This window comes from Papio anubis, chromosome 17 (genome assembly GCF_008728515.1).
Source record: "Papio anubis isolate 15944 chromosome 17, Panubis1.0, whole genome shotgun sequence".
In the NCBI taxonomy this organism is placed as follows: Eukaryota; Metazoa; Chordata; class Mammalia; order Primates; family Cercopithecidae; genus Papio; species Papio anubis.
In genome coordinates, this window is record NC_044992.1 from 57,520,348 (window position 1) to 57,539,261 (window position 18,914).

At 50.3% G+C, this 18,914-nt stretch overlaps 1 protein-coding gene across 6 annotated transcripts in view; it reads right to left on the reverse strand.

Moving 5' to 3' along the window:
* Positions 1-2,859: 2,859 nt before the first annotated feature.
* Positions 2,860-18,914, reverse strand: part of AXIN2 (axin 2) — a 33,520-nt gene continuing 17,465 nt past the window's right edge. For 3 of the 6 annotated variants that reach the window (XM_017950883.2, XM_017950884.2, XM_017950885.3), the window contains exons 4-11: positions 15,865-15,967; positions 12,542-12,682; positions 11,715-12,226; positions 11,248-11,442; positions 10,696-10,929; positions 10,002-10,097; positions 8,280-8,447; positions 3,994-4,375 (exon numbers count right to left, since the gene is read on the reverse strand). In XM_017950883.2, coding sequence (XP_017806372.2) covers positions 4,249-4,375; positions 8,280-8,447; positions 10,002-10,097; positions 10,696-10,929; positions 11,248-11,442; positions 11,715-12,226; positions 12,542-12,682; positions 15,865-15,967 — 1,576 coding nt within the window. In that variant the 3' untranslated portion in view covers positions 3,994-4,248. Of the gene's footprint in view, positions 4,376-8,279; positions 8,448-10,001; positions 10,098-10,695; positions 10,930-11,247; positions 11,443-11,714; positions 12,227-12,541; positions 12,683-15,864; positions 15,968-18,914 lie in introns of all 6 variants that reach the window. The other 3 variants (XM_003913314.4, XM_009191042.2, XM_009191044.2) reach the window with 3 other exon arrangements.

Sequence of the window (18,914 nt, forward strand, 5' to 3'; positions counted from 1 at the left end):
CATATGATTCAGCAATTCGACTTCTGGGTATTTATCAAACATCACTGAAATCAAGGTCTTGCTGGGCATGGTGGCTCACACCTGTAATCCCAGCACTTTGGGAGGCTGAGGCAAGTGGAATATTTGAGGCCAGGAGTTCAAGACCAGCCTGGCCAACATGGCAAAATCCCGTCTCTACTAAAAATACAAAAAATTAGACAGGCATGGTGGCCGGTACCTGTAATCCCAGCCACTTGGGAGGCTCAGGCAGGAGAATCACTTGAACCCAGGAAGCGGAGGTTGCAGTCCATTGCACTCCAGCCTGGGCAACAGAGTGAGACTCCATCTCAAAAAAAAAAAAGGGAAAGAGATCAAGGTCTTAAAGAGATATTAGCACTTCCATGTTTATTGCAGCATTATTCACAATAGCCAAGATGTGGAAATGACCTAAGTGTCCATCAATGGATTAATGGATAAAGAAAATGTAATATAAATACACAGTGGAATACTATTCAGCCTTAAAAAAAAAAAAAAGAGGAAAATCCTGTCATTTGTGACAACACAGATGAACCTACAGCACATTGTGCTAAGTGAAATAAGCCAGGCACGGATTGACAAATACTGCAGGATTCCAGTTATATAGGTATCTAAGTCGACTTCACAGAATTAGAGGACCAAATGCTGGTTGTCAGGGGCTGCAGTGAGGGGGCAATGAGTTGCTGGTCATTGTGCATAAAGTCTCAATTATGCAAGATAAATAAGTTCCAGAAATACTCTGTGCAACACTGTCCCTATGGCTAACAATACTGTATTGTATACTTAAAAGTTTAAGAGGGGCCGGGTGCGGTGGCTCACTCCTGTAATCCCAGCACTTTGGGAGACCAAGGGCAGATAACTTGAGGCCAGGAGTTCAAGACCAGCCTGACCAACATGGTGAAACCCAGTCTCTACTAAAAATACAAAAAATAGCTGATGTGGTGGTACACGCCTGTAATCCCAGCTACTGGGGAGGCTGAGGCACAAGAATCGCTTGAACCCGGGAAGCGGAGTTTGCAGTGAGCTGAGATCGCGCCACTGCATTCCAGCCTGGGCAACAGGGCAAGACTCTGTCTCCAAAAAAAAAAAAAGATTTAAAAATGAAAACAGGGGCTGGTTGTGGTGGCTCGTGTCTGTAATCCTAGCATTTTGGGAGGCCAAGGCGGGTGGATTGCTGAGCTCAGGAGTTTGAGACCAGCCTGGGCAACACAGCAAAACCCCATTTCTACTGGAAAAAAATACAAAAATTAGCCAGGCATAGTGGTGGGTGCCTGTAATCCCAGCTAATCAAGAGGCTGAGGCCTGAGAATAGCTTGAATCCAGGAGGTGGAGTTTGCAGTGAGCCGAGATTGCGCCATTGCACTCCAGCCTGGATGACAGAGCAAGACTCTGCCTTAAAAAAAAAAAAAACACTGAAAACAGAAGGTAGAAACATGAGTGATCAACTAGTCCAGTTGTCTCTCACAAATGCACCTTAGAAGTACCCAGGAACCCGCTCACGGCCCCCAGAGAGTGGTGGTGCTGGGCCTTCAGTCCAGTTTGTCTGAGGCCCAAGCCCCAACCTCATCATTCTCCTCAATCAAGAGGCCTGAAGATAGAGATGAAAAGCCATCCACAAACCCCAATCCTCACCACACACAATAGGTTGCATCCCTTTACCCTTTTGTCTTGGAAAGAAGCTTATAATTCTGAAAGTAGGTGGACACCCTGGTGTGAGCCCCCATTCCAGCCAGGAGGGGAGGACACAGCAACCTTCATGGTTAGGGGCAAGTTCAAAGAATCAGAGAGCTCCTCCAGCCTCTCGTCAGATGCCCTCACCCCCTCGCCCTCTCGGAAGGTAACTCAGGACTCTCCCAGCAGCCTTGACAACTACTACTACTGCCACCACGCCGAGGGTACTGGGTTCGAGTCCATCCCTACCCCGTATGGCCAGAACCCTGGCCTTTCTCTATGCTGCCGGCCTGACGCCAGTTGGAGCAGGAAGAACAAGCCAACCAGATCCACTGCAGACCACGGAGTTCGTTTCATGAAAACTCAGCACACAAGAAGTCCAACTGCAGTTACAGATCCTCTCTTTTTAAAAAGGGTTCTTCCTAGGACTCCACTAAAAAGACCTGCTTTCCCAGATCTGAAGAATGGCCTGGCATGCCAAGTGCTCAGGGTACAGGGAGGGCATGTTTGTTGAGAGGGCAACTGCCTGCCGAGGTCCTCGGCCACAGAAGCACACCTATCCACTGAGTGGTGCAGAAGCTGCTCGTGTCGCCTCCTCCTGCACCGCCTGCTTGCTATATTCCTGACACCTGACCAGCCCTGGGCCTGATGGCCCACGATAAAATAGTCAGATAGGATTAATAGTCAGCCTTGTTGATCAGCTCCCAGAATGGGGAGGGTGCCTGGCTAGCTTTGATCTCTAAGTCCACTGGCCCCACGTGGACATTCCAGGTCTATGAAACCACCTGCAGAACGGCTTTCATGTCGGAGACACCTATTGAAATGCCAAGTACTCCTGGGAGGGCCTCCTCTCATCCCCTAGTCCCCTGCACCTACCTGGCTGGACTGGTGACCATCTGCCCAGGAGGAAGAGGCTGAATGGAGGTGTTAGAGGGAAGAGGACTCCCAAAGGAGATGTTGTCTACAGCCTGCTCCAAGGCAACAAAAGTCTCAGCCAGTAGCCAAGTGATTTGAAGAAATGGTTTTACAAAACCTCCAGGTGGGTCCAGATCAGGTCAGGGCTCAAGGTCAGAGATGGGCTTGGGCAAGGTGGGAAATCAAGCACAGACGCCTACACATGGAAGGGCCCCTTGGCCCTGTTCCCACCCTGGGGATTCAAACACAAGGCCAATGTTTTGAAAAATATAAAATTTTAATAAAGGCTACATCTCTTAATTACAATAATTATTGTACCAAGTCGTTTTCCTTAAATGAACTCTTTATAATGCATAATTTACAGTATAAGTAGAACAAAATGGCATGACAAAAGTCATCGAGTACAAGACTTGTAATAAAAAGGCATAAAATATATTTATACATAAACCCCTTTCAAAAAACAAGGGAAAGCTTGAGCCCTCAATATAGGGCGACACACGGAGCGGGTGACCGTGCAGGTACAGGTACTGTACTGATTTAAAGTCAAGCACTAGAGATAGTGGATTAATACTCTTTTGCCGTACACTATATACAGATGTATAGTACAAGTAACAATGGCAAACAGAATGTACAGATTAACTTAACACAAAAACCCGAACATCAAAATGAAGGCGTCTGGAGGAAAGGTGCTGCGGGGTCTCCCCACAACTGTTCGTTTTCTTTGCGGGGTAGGGGGTAGTTCCTGAATGGCTGTGGTCCAATGACTAATGTAAAACAAAAACAGAAACAAAAAAACCAAGGAACTGTCGTTTCCACAAAGCACAGCGGCAGTGATTCTAGCAGGCCTCAGCCACGGGGCCCTGGGCCTGGGGAGGCTACAGGAGGTGGAGCCTCAGTCACAGGATCAACCTGGGGCCCCAAGGAGCGGGGTTCCCTGCCTCTCCCTCTGCATCCCATCCAACACAACCCCCAAAATGATGATGACACAACATGGTCAACCCTCAAGACCTTTAAGACAAAACAGAGCAGCATAGGAAAAAAAAAAAATGCACCAATTTCTGCGTGTGTCAATGGTAGGGCACCATTTTTAAAAGTCTGTCTTTACTTGGAGGGGCGTAGTGCAAAGCATAATTCCTCTGTTAGTGAAGAAACCACGAACGCACTCCAAGCTCAACTCCTAAGTTTAGTCAGAACAATTAAAACTTCCTCTCTCCCCCTTCCAAGTTTAAAGCAGCATATCCATAAACTGGGGATGGGGGAAATCAACTGTTCTATAAATATCAGTAAGGATTCCCGTTCAGGTAAGCTATACAGTTTCTCTTAGTTTATGGATTTCAGATCCCTAGGAAGTCATATATTATGTATGGCAGTCTCTCAAATACAGGCAGCATCTTCAATAGCCAAGAGTGGTCATGTTTTTAATAAATAGTTCAGGCTTTTCTCATCTCAGTCAGTACCCAGCTCATGAATCACGAAAATCAACCTCCCCCCGCCCTCCCGAAGGCCCACTGGCCTATTCTTCCTTAGACTTTGTCTTCTTCATTGGTTTAATTTTCCTTCAAAATGTTTTGTCGCAGTTGCTCACGGCCAAGACAGTTCACGAGAGCTTCGGGCTCCAACAGTTCACCAAAGCCAGACCCCCAAGGCTCAATCGATCCGCTCCACTTTGCCCAGAATCCGGCCTTCATACATCGGGAGCACCGTCTCATCCTCCCAGATCTCCTCAAACACCGCTCCACAGGCAAACTCATCGCTTGCTTTTTTGAAGTAATACCTTAAAAGGAAAACCAGAAAAGCTTCTTGGTAAACTGCATTTTCCACATTGTTGAAAAGAAAAGCATGCCAACATGGAGGACTGAGGTATCCTAGGAATTTGCTATGGCAGGTGTGCATGTACACTGCTGCCCGTAACTGCTTTAAGATGGCAACTGGGACTGGCCACACCACAAGAAGCAGGTGGGCCGAGATGACAAAAGCCGGGCACCCACTGAGCAGCAGCCTGGGCCGGACCTGCCACCTGCAATCTTCAGCCCAGCACCTCTGCTATCTCCTGACACACATACATGGTGGAAAACAGACCTGCTTTTCCCCCCAACCTTTTTCAGCAGCAGGGTGGAGGAGGGAAGGAAAGGACAAATGCCTGCAGTTAATTTGCAGCAGCAGCCAAGCAGGTCCTTCAAAGAGACTCCAGACTATCTCTAGGTTCAGCCACATCCTGAACCCACCACCTGGAGAGCCAGGACCTGCCGAAGTCTGTGAACCCACCACCTGGAGAGGCGGAACCTGCCGAAGTCTGTGAAAGGCTGAATTCCAGATGCTTGAGCAGTCCGGAGGCCTCTCGGCCTTCCCATCCTCCAGGGCCCAAGTGCAACAGTCCTGGACAGCCCTGGCACAGCCACACAGGAGGCAAGCCACCCCAGCGCAGCTTCCCAGGGCCGAACAGACGGCACAGGCCCCATGATGCCCTCCCTCTTCTCCCCATTTCCAGGCCTCTTCTCCCATCCCACCCCTCCAGGGTCAAACACCAAAGGCCCTTCTATTATGCCCGTTGATTAAAGGCTCCTTTTATCCCTCCCCAGCATTCTTTCTTCTGAGGCTGTTTAATTGTACAGATGCAAATGCCTGGCCTCTCTCAGGAGCGCCACATTCGGAAACAACTGCTGTCCTCTCGGGCCAGGCCCACCCCCAAACCCCTTCTGAGGAAATTAAGCGAGGGCCTCTTCCTTCCCTGTCCCCAGCCAAGGGAGACCCCTCAGAGGGATTAAACCTGCCCCTGCAAGCTGTCATTTCCAGCCCATAAAGGCCACTCACAGAGGGAAGGTCACAGTCCCCTGGGGGGATGGGAGAACCTTTCAAACATTTAATTGTGTCTCAGGGTTATGGTTGGGCTTTGTTTTTGTCTTTTCCCTTTAAAAAAAAAAAAAATTAACTCCCCTTAGTTAGAGCTCAATTTTTTTCCTCTTTAATAAAGGCAAGCCAAATACTTTCGTAGGAGATAAGGCTAAATACAGTGAACAGCTGGGTTTAGTCAAGGTTCTTTGTTTTTAGCATTCCTGACCCAGCTAATGCACTGGGGTGAACAACGGCAGGGCTCTGACTGGGCAGCGGCAGGGCTCTGACTGGGCAGCACTGAAGACACTTCATGTCAAGGGGTCAAAATTCTCAGGGGAGCGTGAGAGGAGACAGTGAGAAAATGGGGAGGGGCTCTGCGCACAGGAGACCTGGGACAGTGGGGGGAAAAGTCACTTTTCCACGTAAGCGGCTCAAACCTCAACGCCACCCTCCGTCAGACCCCTTTGGCCCCAGCTCCCCCAGCTCCGCCGGGGTTCACCAAGTTGGGCTTTCACAGCATGTCTGAGCAAACACGCAGCGACCTTTTACATAATTGCAACCTCCTCCAGAGAGGAGAGAGGCCACATTCTCTCGGCCCCACCCCCAGGACTTCAAACACACTGCACTGCCCTCATTTTCTCCAAGAAACAGGCTTTTCCACTGCAACATGCTTTATGTGGCAAACTTTGCTTTCTTCTGACATCTGGCACCAATAGCGTCTGGCGCGTCTGAAGGGACTGTTTGCTTTTTGAACCCCTGCCATGTTGAGATTACTCAACGCATCCCAGGTCCCCCTACCTCCCACCCCTGCTCCACGGCCCCAACCTCACTGGGTCTTTCTTATTTTTTTGAAGGGGGATGTATCTGTACAAATTGAGATGTTGGAGCACCAGCCCTGCTGGGAGGGTGAGGCATGACACCCTATGTCCCTGTCCCACCCCAGGAGGGCACTGAGTCCAGCTCAGGCCCTGCAGAGATAAGGCGGCTGGGAGGGCCTTCCCACAGCCTGATGCACTCAGGAAAGAACTGGAGAGGATCGGAGGGTTGACCATTTGTGCAAGTCTTTGTGCATTAAAGGGGAGGCCAGAGCTTCAAAGCCAGGCTTATTAACTGTGCCTCAGGGAGAAAAAAAAAAAAAAAAATCAGAGCCAGATGTGGCCAGAGCAGCTGAGGGAAGCACCTTCCCCGCAAGCTTATGCCAGCGCCACATGGCTCTTCTCCGAGGTCACCTACAGTTCCACTCAAAGTCCAGCCGAGACAAAGCCAAGATCAAAATGAATCCCCAGAGGGGCACACTTGTGTCATTAGTTTCACCTTGTGTCTTTTCAAGATAAAAGCAGCAGCAGCAGCAGCCAGGCCTGTTCCCCCATCCCTTTGATACCTTTTCACAATTGTCTCCGCCCAGGTGTAAAAGGGAATATCCAGGCCCAGCAACACGCCCTGCTGGCCAGTCACCTCCAGGGGCTCAGTCCGACCTCCATCCCTCCCCCTCCGAAGAGGGGCTCAGTCCCACCTCCATCCCCTCCCGCTCCAAAGAGGGGCTCACCTTGAGCCCCCGCCCAGACTAACTCCCAGATGAAGGCGGCAGTAAAACTACACAGGGCCTGCCCTAGAGGGGAGGGCGCCTCAGAGCCCTGCAGGTGGACTCATTCCCATCCAGGAGCCCATATGCCCACCTGGCAGGTTACCAAGTGCTATTCAGAGTTTTCCACTCACACCCCTGGCCCTGGTGGCGGCAATGGGTTCACACCTGGGCATAGACTGTGGTCCTGTACAGGGTCCACGGCACACAGCTGAGGAGTTGGAACTCTCTCTCGGGTGTAGACCCCAGAGTGAGCACCTGCTTAAACTAGGGTGCCCCTATCTCACCCTTGTCCCAGCCTGGAGCCCTAAACCTGAGACAGAACTGGAGCAGAATCCACAGGTTCTCTTGGGCTGCAGGCCATGGAGAGGGACAAGGGAGGACTCAGGATGAACTGAGGCAGTCATCACCTGCTGTTAGGAGGAAGTGATCAAGAGAAGGAATGGCCTAGGGCTGGCCCTCATGCTCCTCAGCTCTTGAACCCTCTCAAGGGCCCTAGAAGGTCAGCAAGGACCTTCTCAAGGGCACCTCCGTCCACTCTGCAGACAAGGTGAGGAGACCAGTAAGTTCCCTTTCTGAAGCCCCTGCAGGGGAGAAGGCAACGAGGCCCAGGCCCAGGCAGGAAGAGTGGACTGCCCTATTCACCCTGTGCCCACTCACAGGTCCAGCCCCTTCTTTGTTATGGACAAAGGCGCATCCCTGCTTCTAATGGCCCATAAAACCCAGGGAGGTTCTTCAGGTGGAAAGGCAGACTGAGAAAAACAGGGGGGACCTTTCCCAGGCATGGTTCCTATTTGGAGACTTCAATGTGAGGGTCTCTCCTAAACTCAAGCCAGGAGGGTGGCGCTTCCGGACCCTCCCTCCTAATCAACCTGCCTGTCCCTCTTTTTTCTCCCTGCTCCCCGCTCGCCCACAAGCCCTTCAATTGCAGGTAAAGCCTCTGCAGTGTGGCCTGAGCCCCACTCTCCTCCTGTCAGAGCAAGCGGCTGCTCCTTTTCTCCTCAGTCTGGTTCACCTGGTGGAAAGAGCCTGGCCAGGTCCCCCAGGGAACCCTCCATGCAGTGTCCCTCTTGCGGCTGCTGCTTCATTGTTCTGCTAGTGGTGAGGGGAGACAAGAAATGAGAAGGAGCCTCCCCCAGCGCCTGCTGAGCCCCCTTCCACCCTGCCCCGCCCAGGTCTGCTCAGCCAGGGGAGCTGCTCCAGGCTCTGGCTCTTGGTTCTGAGCAAACAAACTGAAAGCAGAAAAAAGCCACAGGACTCTTACCTATAATTTCCCTTTTTGCTGAGCTGCTCTTTAAAGTGGCCCAGGGTCAAGCTCTGAGCCTTCAGCATCCTCCGGTATGGAATTTCTTCCCCACAGAAAAAGTAAGTGACAACCAACTCACTGGCCTGGAGCGCGTGGACACCTGCCAGTTTCTTTGGCTCTTTGTGACTGAAAATAAGATGGAATGGAACAAGTTCAGCATTTTAAAGCAGACACACATCTAAAGCAAACACACGTGCGCACATGTGCGTAAGTGACAGGGTATCCAAACACTAGGGCTGCAGTTAAAGTGGGGGCTGGGGCAGAGCCCCACATCTCAGAGGCAGGCAGCTCTGGGGGATACACAGTCCAAGCCCACATGCTCTGCATGGAGCACGCGGAAAAGGATGATTTCCTTTCAGTAGTACGAATTGGTATTGCTTTCCCCACTGCCACCAAATGAAGGTACACAGCGGCCTCTTCCAGGTTAGCATAAATGGCGTGCTTCCCCAAGAAGATGAGAGAAGAGAAATTATCACAGAGATGCCGGGTCTCACCTGGATTGGAGAGTGCTAAAGAGACAAACCCAGAGCAGGACACCTTTGGGATGGCATGAACTCAGAATGCCTAAAGCCCACCCCTTATTCCAGTACAATGAGAACAACTAACGGCGGGTAGCCCCCAGTCATGTCCATGTCCCCATTTATTCTGAGATTTTGTAGAGTAGCCTGAAAAAAAAGCTGCTAAGCTGGGCGTGGTGGCTCACACCTGTAATCCCAGCACTTTGGGAGGCTGAGGTGGGCAGATCACTTGAGGCCAGGAGTTCGAGACCAGCCTGGCCAACATGGTGAAACCCTGTCTCTACTAAAAATAAAAAAAAAAAAATGAGCTGGGCGTGGTGGTGGGTGACTGCAATCCCAGCTACTCGGGACGCTGAGACAGGAGAATGGCATGAACCCGGGAGGTGGAGCTTGCACTGAGCTGAGATCACGCCACTGCACTCCAGCATGGGTGACAGAGCGAGACTCTGTCTCCAAAAAAAGAAAAAAAGAAAAAGAAAAAAAAGTGGCTGGTCCAGACCCGGACGGCTGGTACACTTAGGGTCAACCAACTGAAACGATGAAAGGATCCAGGGTAGTGACCTACTGAGGACTTCAAACATTGCTCACTGCTCAGGATGAAGACACAGAAAGAAAACTTTCTACGGACCATTTCAGATCTCTTTAGCAGATTTCTTTTTAATTGCACCATCCAGTAACTAAACTGAGCAGGCTTCTCTCAATCTACTCTGAATGAGACTAAATTTACAGAAAGAATCACTGCCCAATTTGGGGGAAGATATTCTGTCTTCTCCAAGCAAAAACACAAGGATGGTCCCCTCCATCTCTGCCACAGTGGAGAATGATCCTTCTGCTCAGGGTGACAAATGTTTTCAGTACTACTAACTTGCAAGTTGAATGGCGGCAACTTTTCCAGCTGAATTTGAGGTCCCTTCTACCCTTCTAATTGGCTTCGTGTCCCAGCTTTTGATTTGTGTATGACCAAAAAAACTTTCGCTATGATGCATTTGTCAGTAGGACATGGATGGCCACATCTATGTTTACTGTTCCTCGTCACTAGCACTAAAATCAAGGTGATTTCAAAAACCAAAAAATGTTTCACGAAAATGAAACTCCAGATAGCGAATACTCTGAAACATAAACCACTCGGCAGATCTCAGTAATGCCAGGTAAAGACACTCACTCTTCTGGAGCCAGGCTTGGATTGGAGAAGGGCGTGGCTCCCGCCTGAACAGTGGCTGAGTGATTCCTGTCCCTCTGCTGACTGGCCACACAGCACCTGAGGACACAGCCAGGGCGAGGGATTTAGAGGTGCACTGTTGTCCCCAGAGCAATTGAGGAGCAGACAGAAAATTACTCTTTGGCCTCCTGAAGAGACACGAAACCGACTTCCATCCCTATGGAAACCCAACCAAGACCCTGGGTTAACACTGTTAGCTGAAGAGGCTGGGAAGACATCTTGGAACAGCCATTCTAAGCCCCTCTGGGAGCCCAGGACGGGACACTTAGCCCCAGCAAAGGGCTGAGGACTCTTGTTCCTCCATCTCGTAGCTTCTTATACGCTCAACTAACCAGCCTTAAACAATCAAGACATTTGTAAGAAATGGCCTTTGTAAGGAATTACTGAAACTCATTCTCCCAATTCTAGGCATGACTTGCCTCACAGATCCTGGCTTAACTCTGGTAGAATGAACATAACTGAAGGGAACAATTTCTAGAAGCTGGAAAGGAGAAGCTTACTCATCCATAAGCAATTCTTCCTCTCATGGGAGGGTTTGAGACCCAGGCAGAAAGAGAGGCCCTCCCCATTAGCCACAGACCAGGTCACCACCCAAACCCAATCCCTGCCCCAACTAGGATCCCTCACTTCCACTCACCGCTGCTTTGGCGGCTTTGACACCTCAGCCAGCCTGCGACAGGCCTCCTCCAGCTGAGCCAGAGTGTTGGGTGGCGTCAGGGGAGGCATCGCAGGGTCCTGGGTGAACAGGTGAGCACGGGGGGTGGTGCGGGGGTGCGCGCTGTTGCCCCCCCACAGATGGTGCCGGCTGGCTCGTTCGCCTGGAGACGAGCGGGCAGACTCCAAGGGGTAGGCCTTTTTTGTGCTTTGGGCACTAAACAAGGAATGAGCAGAGAGAAAACAGAAGGAAAGAAACTGGGTTAGAAGAACTGGAAAATGTGACTTCAATAGAAACTTGTCTATTCTGCTCAGAGGGAGAGAGAAGAAAAACATAACTACCATAACACGAACAGGGGTCAGTGCCAAAACATGACATTTTTGTGGTGTGCTCAGTCCAACGTTTAATATTAAGATGGCAGGAGCAAATAGTCACATTTGTATTCGGTGGACTGCAAAAACAGCCATTCCCACAATACCTCCGTACTGAGTGCCCATGACCCTCGCGGCCGCGGCGGCGGCAAGTGGTGTTTACCTATGGGGCTTGGGCTTGCTCTGCCGCTCACTCTCCAGCATCCACTGCCAGACATCCTGCGACCTGTCTCCTTCCTCCCGGGGAAGTTGCATGGCCCCAGCTCCGCCGGGAGCCCCTCCTTCCCTGGCGGGCAGGGCCAGGCCCGGCTCCGTGCCTTTCCCATTGCGTTTGGGCAAGGTACTGCCTCTGCTGCCGCTGTGGGGAACCAAGAACCACACCCAACCCAGAGACCCGGTTAAATCTCCGGGACTCCTAGAATCAGACAATTCAGCAAGTGGGGGGGGGGGGGGGGGGGGGGGGGGGGGCCGGTGACACGAAAATCCCATGCACCTGCTCCCCACACCCTCACCCAGCCGTGCCCTCTTAGAAACTAAACGCCTGTGATAAGGCTCCCACCTCACACCTGCCCATGGACCTGGCTGGGAGAGAAGCCCCACACGGGACACTGTGGTCTGCCCGGCACTTACCCAAACTGCTCGCCGGGCATGGTTTCCAGGGCCTTGGGGTGGCTTTTGCATTTCGAGTAGCAGTAATACTCCGGGCCCCCAGGGCAGAAGCAGTGCACCCGCTGCGTGGCCTCCGCCTCGATCTCCTCCTTGGTCTTGGGGACGGCGTGGTGGTGGATGTAGTGGTGGTGGACATGCTTCGTCGTCTGCTTGGTCACAAAGCCCTTGCCCCCGAGGAGGGGACAAGCGCCCGGTGAGGCGGCCGCGGGAGGCAGCTTGCCACCGGGCGGGAGCAGGGAGTGGTACTGCGAATGGTGGTGGTGGTGGTGGTCCGGAGAGCGGGAGCGGGGACTATAGCGGCCTACGCCCGGGGACTGGCAGCCAGGGGTCTTAAGGACCCTGGACAGGTGATCGTCCAGTATCGTCTGCGGGTCTTCCTCGTAGCTCCCGGAGGGCAGTAGGGAGAGGGGGTGCTGCGTGGGCGCCCCCTCCCGAGAATTGAGTGTGAGCTCGGAGCCCTCCTTCTCTTCATCCTGAAACGGAAGACGTCAGAAGGGGAAGTGACCCAGGAAGCAGGAGGGCCCGAGGCCCTGGGCTTGCCACATCACGCCCCCTACGCAGGAGCACGTACACCCATGTGCACGCCCACAGCCACGCCTATGCACACACGCACAGGCCCATCTATAAAAGCGCAATTCACACGCATGCGCACACCCACACGCAACACACGCACATGCGCACGCAGCCCACACGCATGCACACACCCACAAGCAGCCCACACGCATGCGCATACTCATAGTGCGCGCACGCCGTGGACAGAAGCAGGGAGAGGGCCTGGGCCGCATTACCTCTCGGATCTGCTGCAGGCGCTCCTCCAGGTTGTGGCGGCTCTCCAACTCCAGCTTCAGCTTCTCCAGCCTCGAGATCAGCTCAGCCGCAAAGGTGGCGGGTTCCACGGGGGTCATCTCCTTGGGCAGGCGGTGGGTTCTCTACAGGACGTGGAAAGAAAAGGGAGGAGGCACGTTCAGCAGGCCGGGCGGGCGGTGGCTTGGCCGGAGCTTCCCGCACCGGGCGCTGCATACCGCAAACCCATGTTCGGGTGGAGAGTGGATGGCAAGGCGGCCTGGGCTGCTCGGGACTTTTATGCGCTAACGCCATGGCCTCATGGAGAGCCATGGTCCCCACCAGCGTTTGCCTTGGGCAGGAGCAGTTGGTCGCACTCCGAGAGGCCCTGCTTGTTCTCTCTGTAGTACAACCAGCCCATCAGTAGCTACTCTGAAGTAGAAAATCTTCAAAGACTGTTGTCAAACATCAAAAAAAAAAAAAAAAAAAAAAAGGCAGCCCTCTGAGGTAGGGAGGGGAGAGACCAACTCAAGGAATAAAAAGTAGAATCTAAACAGAAAGGGAGTTGAAAATTTAAAAAAATAAGATTGGAAAGGAGGTGGGAGGGAGGAAGGGGGGGGGAAGGGAGTCAAACGGCCTGGATCAGAGAAGAAGTGGTAATTTATTTCCTGGCCGCACACTGCGCACCTTTGAGGTGGTGTTGTCTCAACACTGTCCTCGATCTCCCTCGTTTTTCTCCTTCCCTCCTCCCTCTCTCTTTGTACAGAAAATGAAGAAAGCTGCTGCAGGCTAGTAGCAGAACACTGCTGAGCTTGGCTGCCTGAAGCTGATCTATCAAGGGAAAAGGGAACATCTCCAAATCAAGTGCAGAATATAAAAAGGCACCGAGTACGCCTGCCAAAAGCAGCAAACAGAGAGAACCCCTGCTGCCCAGCTTTCTGTCCTTTTCCTGTCATCTCGCTCCCCCCACCCAACCCCCCACCTCTCCAGTTGTTCTACCTCCTTCTTCCTAATCTCCCTCTTGCTTGGCTCCTTTGGGGTGGGGTGGGGGGAGCAGAAAGCTAACTTGCAAAGGCTAGCATGTCCCCCAGCTGCAAAGATGGGCCTTGCCACGGCAACCACTTAGCTGCAGAAACTGAGAGGGGAGAGAAAGGCTCCTGTGTTTAAGTGGCCATTCTCACACAGGCTGGCTCCTTGCAGCCCCCGATCAAAGCGCTGCCTGATAGAGAAAGTCGATTTGCACACCCCAGGACAAAATCATCTAATTTACAAGCCTGGGCGATAGAACTTTTCTTTGTTAACACACATATCCCCCAGTCAAAAAAACAATAATAGTATGTCATCAATACTTACTAACTGTGGAGGAGGGGGAATGCTAGAGGTCCTCAGAAAATCAATTTTAATATGCTAATTTTAAAACAAGGTAAGTGTGCCCTTGTCCCTGTGAGGGGCTTTCAGAGAAGAGCTACAGTTTGTGCACTAATGCAACATGGGTTTAGCAATTCCATGTGTTAATTTTTTAAACACAACATAACCAGACAGACCAATGGGATTCTCTGAAGCTGGCAGGAAGGATTCATAAACACCTGCTGTGAGCTGGGTGCTTTCTTCCCCTCCTTAAAGAAGAGTGTCACTGCAACCTGGATCTGAGGCTATGGTAAACAGCACAGCCCTAAAATGGGAATGTAGATGGGGAAGTTCTCTTGAGTACAGCCATGTGCTGGCTGCTTTAGCAGGCATGGAAATAAAAGGAGAGGTCCCAGAAAAGCCCTTCATCCACCATCTCAGTTACAGGAAGAAGCTGCTCAGGAGATCCTTACTTCTAAACACTTCGTTCATTCTGTATTTGATAGACACAGACTCACCAGCAGGTACCAAGCCAAGTTCTGGAGCTGGAAAGGAACAGCTACTCTCCAGGGCTTCAGAAGCCAGGAGGAGAAATGGTCAATCAATACATAAATGAATGACTAAAATCGCTGACTAAAATGACTTGGAGTCCTGTGATTGACACAAGTAGAATGTCCCAGTGAGGAGGGCAGGAGAATGTCCCAAGGGGGCAGAGGTTCCTTATTCACTCAAATGTTTATTGAGCACCTATTATGTGTCTGTCCCAAGGGGGCAGAGGTTCCTTATTCATTCACTCAAATGTTTACTGAGCACCTGTTATGTGTCAGTTAGTGTTATAGTCTCTGTGCATACAGAGGTTAACAGAAGAGATAAAACTCCTCCCCTCCCCCCAGAGGGCTTCCATTCTAGTGGAAATACAGTGAGCTCACCAAGCTGTAGAGAAGCATGGATCATCTAGCATTTCTTGGTTTCTGGGAAATAAGTGCTTCAGTTTCTTTCTCATAGGGAATTTTTTTTTTTTTTTTTTTTTAAATTCAGAAAATGCAAAGGTTCAAAAATAGGTCATCAAACCTCTGACATAGTTTGGCTGTTTGTCCCCTCCAGATCTCATGTTGAAATATGATCCCCAGTGGTGGAAGTGGGTCTAGTGGGAGGTGTTTGGGTGCTTGGTGCCCTCCCTGCAGCAATGAGCAAGTTTTCCCTGTTAGTTCATATGAGATCTGGTTGTTTGAAAGAACATGGCACTGCCCACCACCACCCCCAACCCTAGCTTGCTGCTTCTCTCCCTGTTACACAGTGGCTCCCCTTCCCCTTGCATTATGATTGAAAGCTTCTTGAAACCTTCACCAGAAGCAGATGTTGGCACCATGCTTCTTGTACAGCCTGCGCATCTGTGAACCAAATAAGCCTCTTTTTTTTTTTTCTTTTGAGACAGTCTCGCTCTGTCGCCCAGGCTGGAGTACAACGGTATGATCTCAGCTCACAACCTCCGCCTCCCAGGTTCAAGTGATTCCTCTGCCTTACCCTCCCAAGTAGCTGGGACTATAGGCGCGCGTCACCACACCCAGCTAATTTTTGTATTTTAAGTGGAGGTGGGGTTTCACCATGTTGGCCAGGCTGGTCTCGAACTCCTGACCTAGGGTGATCTGCCCGCCTCAGACTCCCAAAGTGCTGAGATTACAGGCATGAACCACTGCACCCAGCCATAAACCTCTTTTATTTATAAATTACTCAACCTCAGGTATTCCTTTATAGCAAAACTGATTGACAACCTCATAATCCCATGACTGTGCTCACTATCACAACCCAAAAAACATGTAATGCCTATTGTCCAGTTCTTTTCTCTCCCTTTGCCCTAGGGGACCTTAGGGACTGCTCTTTTCTACCTTCCCTATACCTCCCAACTTCCACCTCCCACTCCTTTTCTTTAGGACTCAACATGGCAGAAAACAGGTGTCTCCTCACTCCAGACTGTACTCACCGGGAAGTGAGGTAGAGACACTTGACCATTGGCCTTCACACTGCGATGCATTTCTCTCTGGAGCTGTTTCTTACTCCCCACACGATAAGGAGGAATTCCATCTCTAAGGGAAAGAAAAAGACAGAATCCACAGCCTTACAAGGATGTTTTCAGCACATGGGCTACTCTCATATGCCATCTTAAGATCCCGCCGACAGGGTCACATGCTTCCATAGGAGTGTCACATGTCTCCAGATACCATCAGTGTTCCCACAGGGAAGGATCCACCCAAGATCAAATTTAAATCCTGCCCATCAATCATCTATGGAAACTTGGCTCCCTCGGATGCAGGAGCATCGACTTGGAAAGAGCCTGGAAAGCTCATCTCTTGGGCTGTTGTCTTAGAACTGGGTTACACTCCAGCCAGCCTAGGCAGAGCAAAGGCTCCCCTATTTTATAGGTGCCCCAAGTAGGAGATTCTCAGGCCCCACTGGTCCTCCCACTTGTTCCCACTGCTTCAAACCAGGAACCAGTACCTTACGGAGAGGGCCAGGGCAGAAAGTTGTAGGGATAAGGACCAAACCTACAGAGGGCTAAATCAGGCATTAGTGAAGTATGCATAACTCTCTAAGTCAACTTCCCAGTCATTTCCAAATGTATTCTTTTTATAAACCAGTACAGGGTGATTAATAAAAAGAATGTATAACATTTTGGCCCCTTCTCTCAGCTCCAAACCCTGCCACCCCGCAACCAACGAATTTTCAAAGATGCATGACCAATGTGGGCATGAAAAGAAAAGCCCCTACTATGTGGTGGTCTGTGCAATCCATTTAAAGATTAGCACCTACTATGTGCCAGATCTTCTCCTAGGCACTAGGCAAGAGAGCAGCAGACAAAGTGGATACATAATTCAAACAACTGCTTTCTTGAAGTCTATATTCTAATGGGGAGGCACAGGCAATGAACAAAATAAAAAATAGTATGTTAGTGATATGTACTATAAATAAATACACAGCACGAAAAGGAGAATCACTGGCGGGTGGGTAAGCTGCAAATTTAAATTGGATGTGGGTGTCAATGAAGTCCTCATTGAGAAAGGGACCTTTGGGCAAAGACCTGTAAAAGTCTGGGCCCCTATCCATTATATTTTTAAAAACAAAACATTAACAAGTAGAAGAATGTTTAAAAAGCCTCCACTCCAGCTACTGTTCACTACAACCATGACCTGGAGTTGCCATGATTTTTTCCAGAAAGAATTTCCTTCTTAAAAGCAGAATGGTCAAGGTGTGACTATTTTCCCATTGATGTCCCTTCAGGAGGTCCCTTATTTACAAAAGCCTCGGGGTGCAAACATTTTCATAATGAATCATACTTGGAGGCTGTAAATATTGAAACTGGGTGTTTGGCTACTTCCCTTTCCCCAATGTTTGGTTCTTCATAGGGTGGAAGAAAAATACTTTAGGATAATTAGCAATGTCTAAAAATACCCAGGAGGCAGCCAGGAGTAACTGGTCAACCTCTAGCTCCTTATCTCAAATGCCTTAGAATTCTAAGTAGCTGCATTTTCAGGAAGTCTGCTGACCTAGGTCAGAAAATAGGGCCACACAAGGGACAATGAAGATTCCAATAGATCAACAAACCAATGTATGTTAAACAAAGGCTGGCTAAGGAGTGCATAAAGGATAATTGCATTGAGGGGAGTAGGGAAGGGAGAGAAGAGAGATCAGTAGTCACAGCAACAGCTTACCCACAAGTGTGAGTACTGCCCCAAAGAAAGGTGAGTATGGAGCAGAGACAGAGCACTGTGGGAAAGATTAGCAGCAGCTGGTTGACCAGTGCTGGAGAAACACATCTCCTAGTCAGCCTCCTACTCATGAGGCTCGGCACTTGACCAAGCCCACCTAAAGACTATTTATCAAAACTCTGTTTCTTCACCTTGGGTAGTTTAGCAGGCACAGTTGAAAATGGGACTTCAAGCATGCCTGGCTTGACCAGAAACCAAATCGCACCCAAGGCAACTGATCCCAACCTGAGAATGCCAGCTCCTACATACTGAGTCCCTACTGTAGGTCAGACATCAGACCTATAATGAGACTTCATTCTCATAAGAACCTTAATGAGCCACATTTTACAGATGACCAGAAATGCTCAATTAGTCACCTAGTGTTACAGTCAGTAGCAGATTGAGAACTCATACCCAAGCCACTGCTGGACTCCAGAACAAGCATCTGTTAACAACCTACACTTGGTCCTCATTTCAATAAGACGCCCTTCCCAGCCCCAACCAGCAGTCAAGCTTCCTAATGGTCTGAATGTGGAGGTGCCATTTCCTAAGCCCCATGCAGTCACCTTTCAGAAGGGATGAGGAGGAAATTTGTGGAATGTTCTGGAAAGTCCTCCCCAACCTCATAGTACTCACTAGCTATGGGGCTTGCCAGGTGGTTCCCAAGCCATGCTGAATATCCCCATCTCTCACCTAAAACACCTTGTATGGTGGGGGTGGCGGTATCCCACAGATTGGGCTCATGCTGGTCTAACCAAATTCTGCTGCCCTAGAGCTCTCTCTTTCGGGGACTTAAGACAGTGGATGTCTCTGCTCCAGGCCTCTTCCTGACAGTCTTGGGGGCAGGAGTCAAGCACTCCATGGACCCCACCATGACACAAGTGACATAAGGCTTCAAGAGTCCTAGAAGAGTCCCCCATTCACCCCCTCCAAGACTCTGACGTTTCCACTGGTAGCTTTCACTCTTTTCTCCTTTTCCTTCTCCCAGATGAAAGTCAATGGTAGAGCTCTTACGCCTCTTTTTCTTCTTCCATATAATAAGGTTTAAAAAAAAAAAAAGCCAGGATGGGGGTAGGGATGGGGAGGGGAGTAGCTAACTGCAATATTGAAGGCAAAAGGAACAAATTATTTCATAAGCACCTCATACTGCCCCCATCACCACCACCACACACACTCCATTACCCAGGGCAGGTGAAGGACTAAACTGCTGGAAAGGCAACTTGTAACCAGAGCAGAAAAGGAAGATGTCAGCCCATAGAGGCTCAGAAATGCTAACAGACGCCTTCAA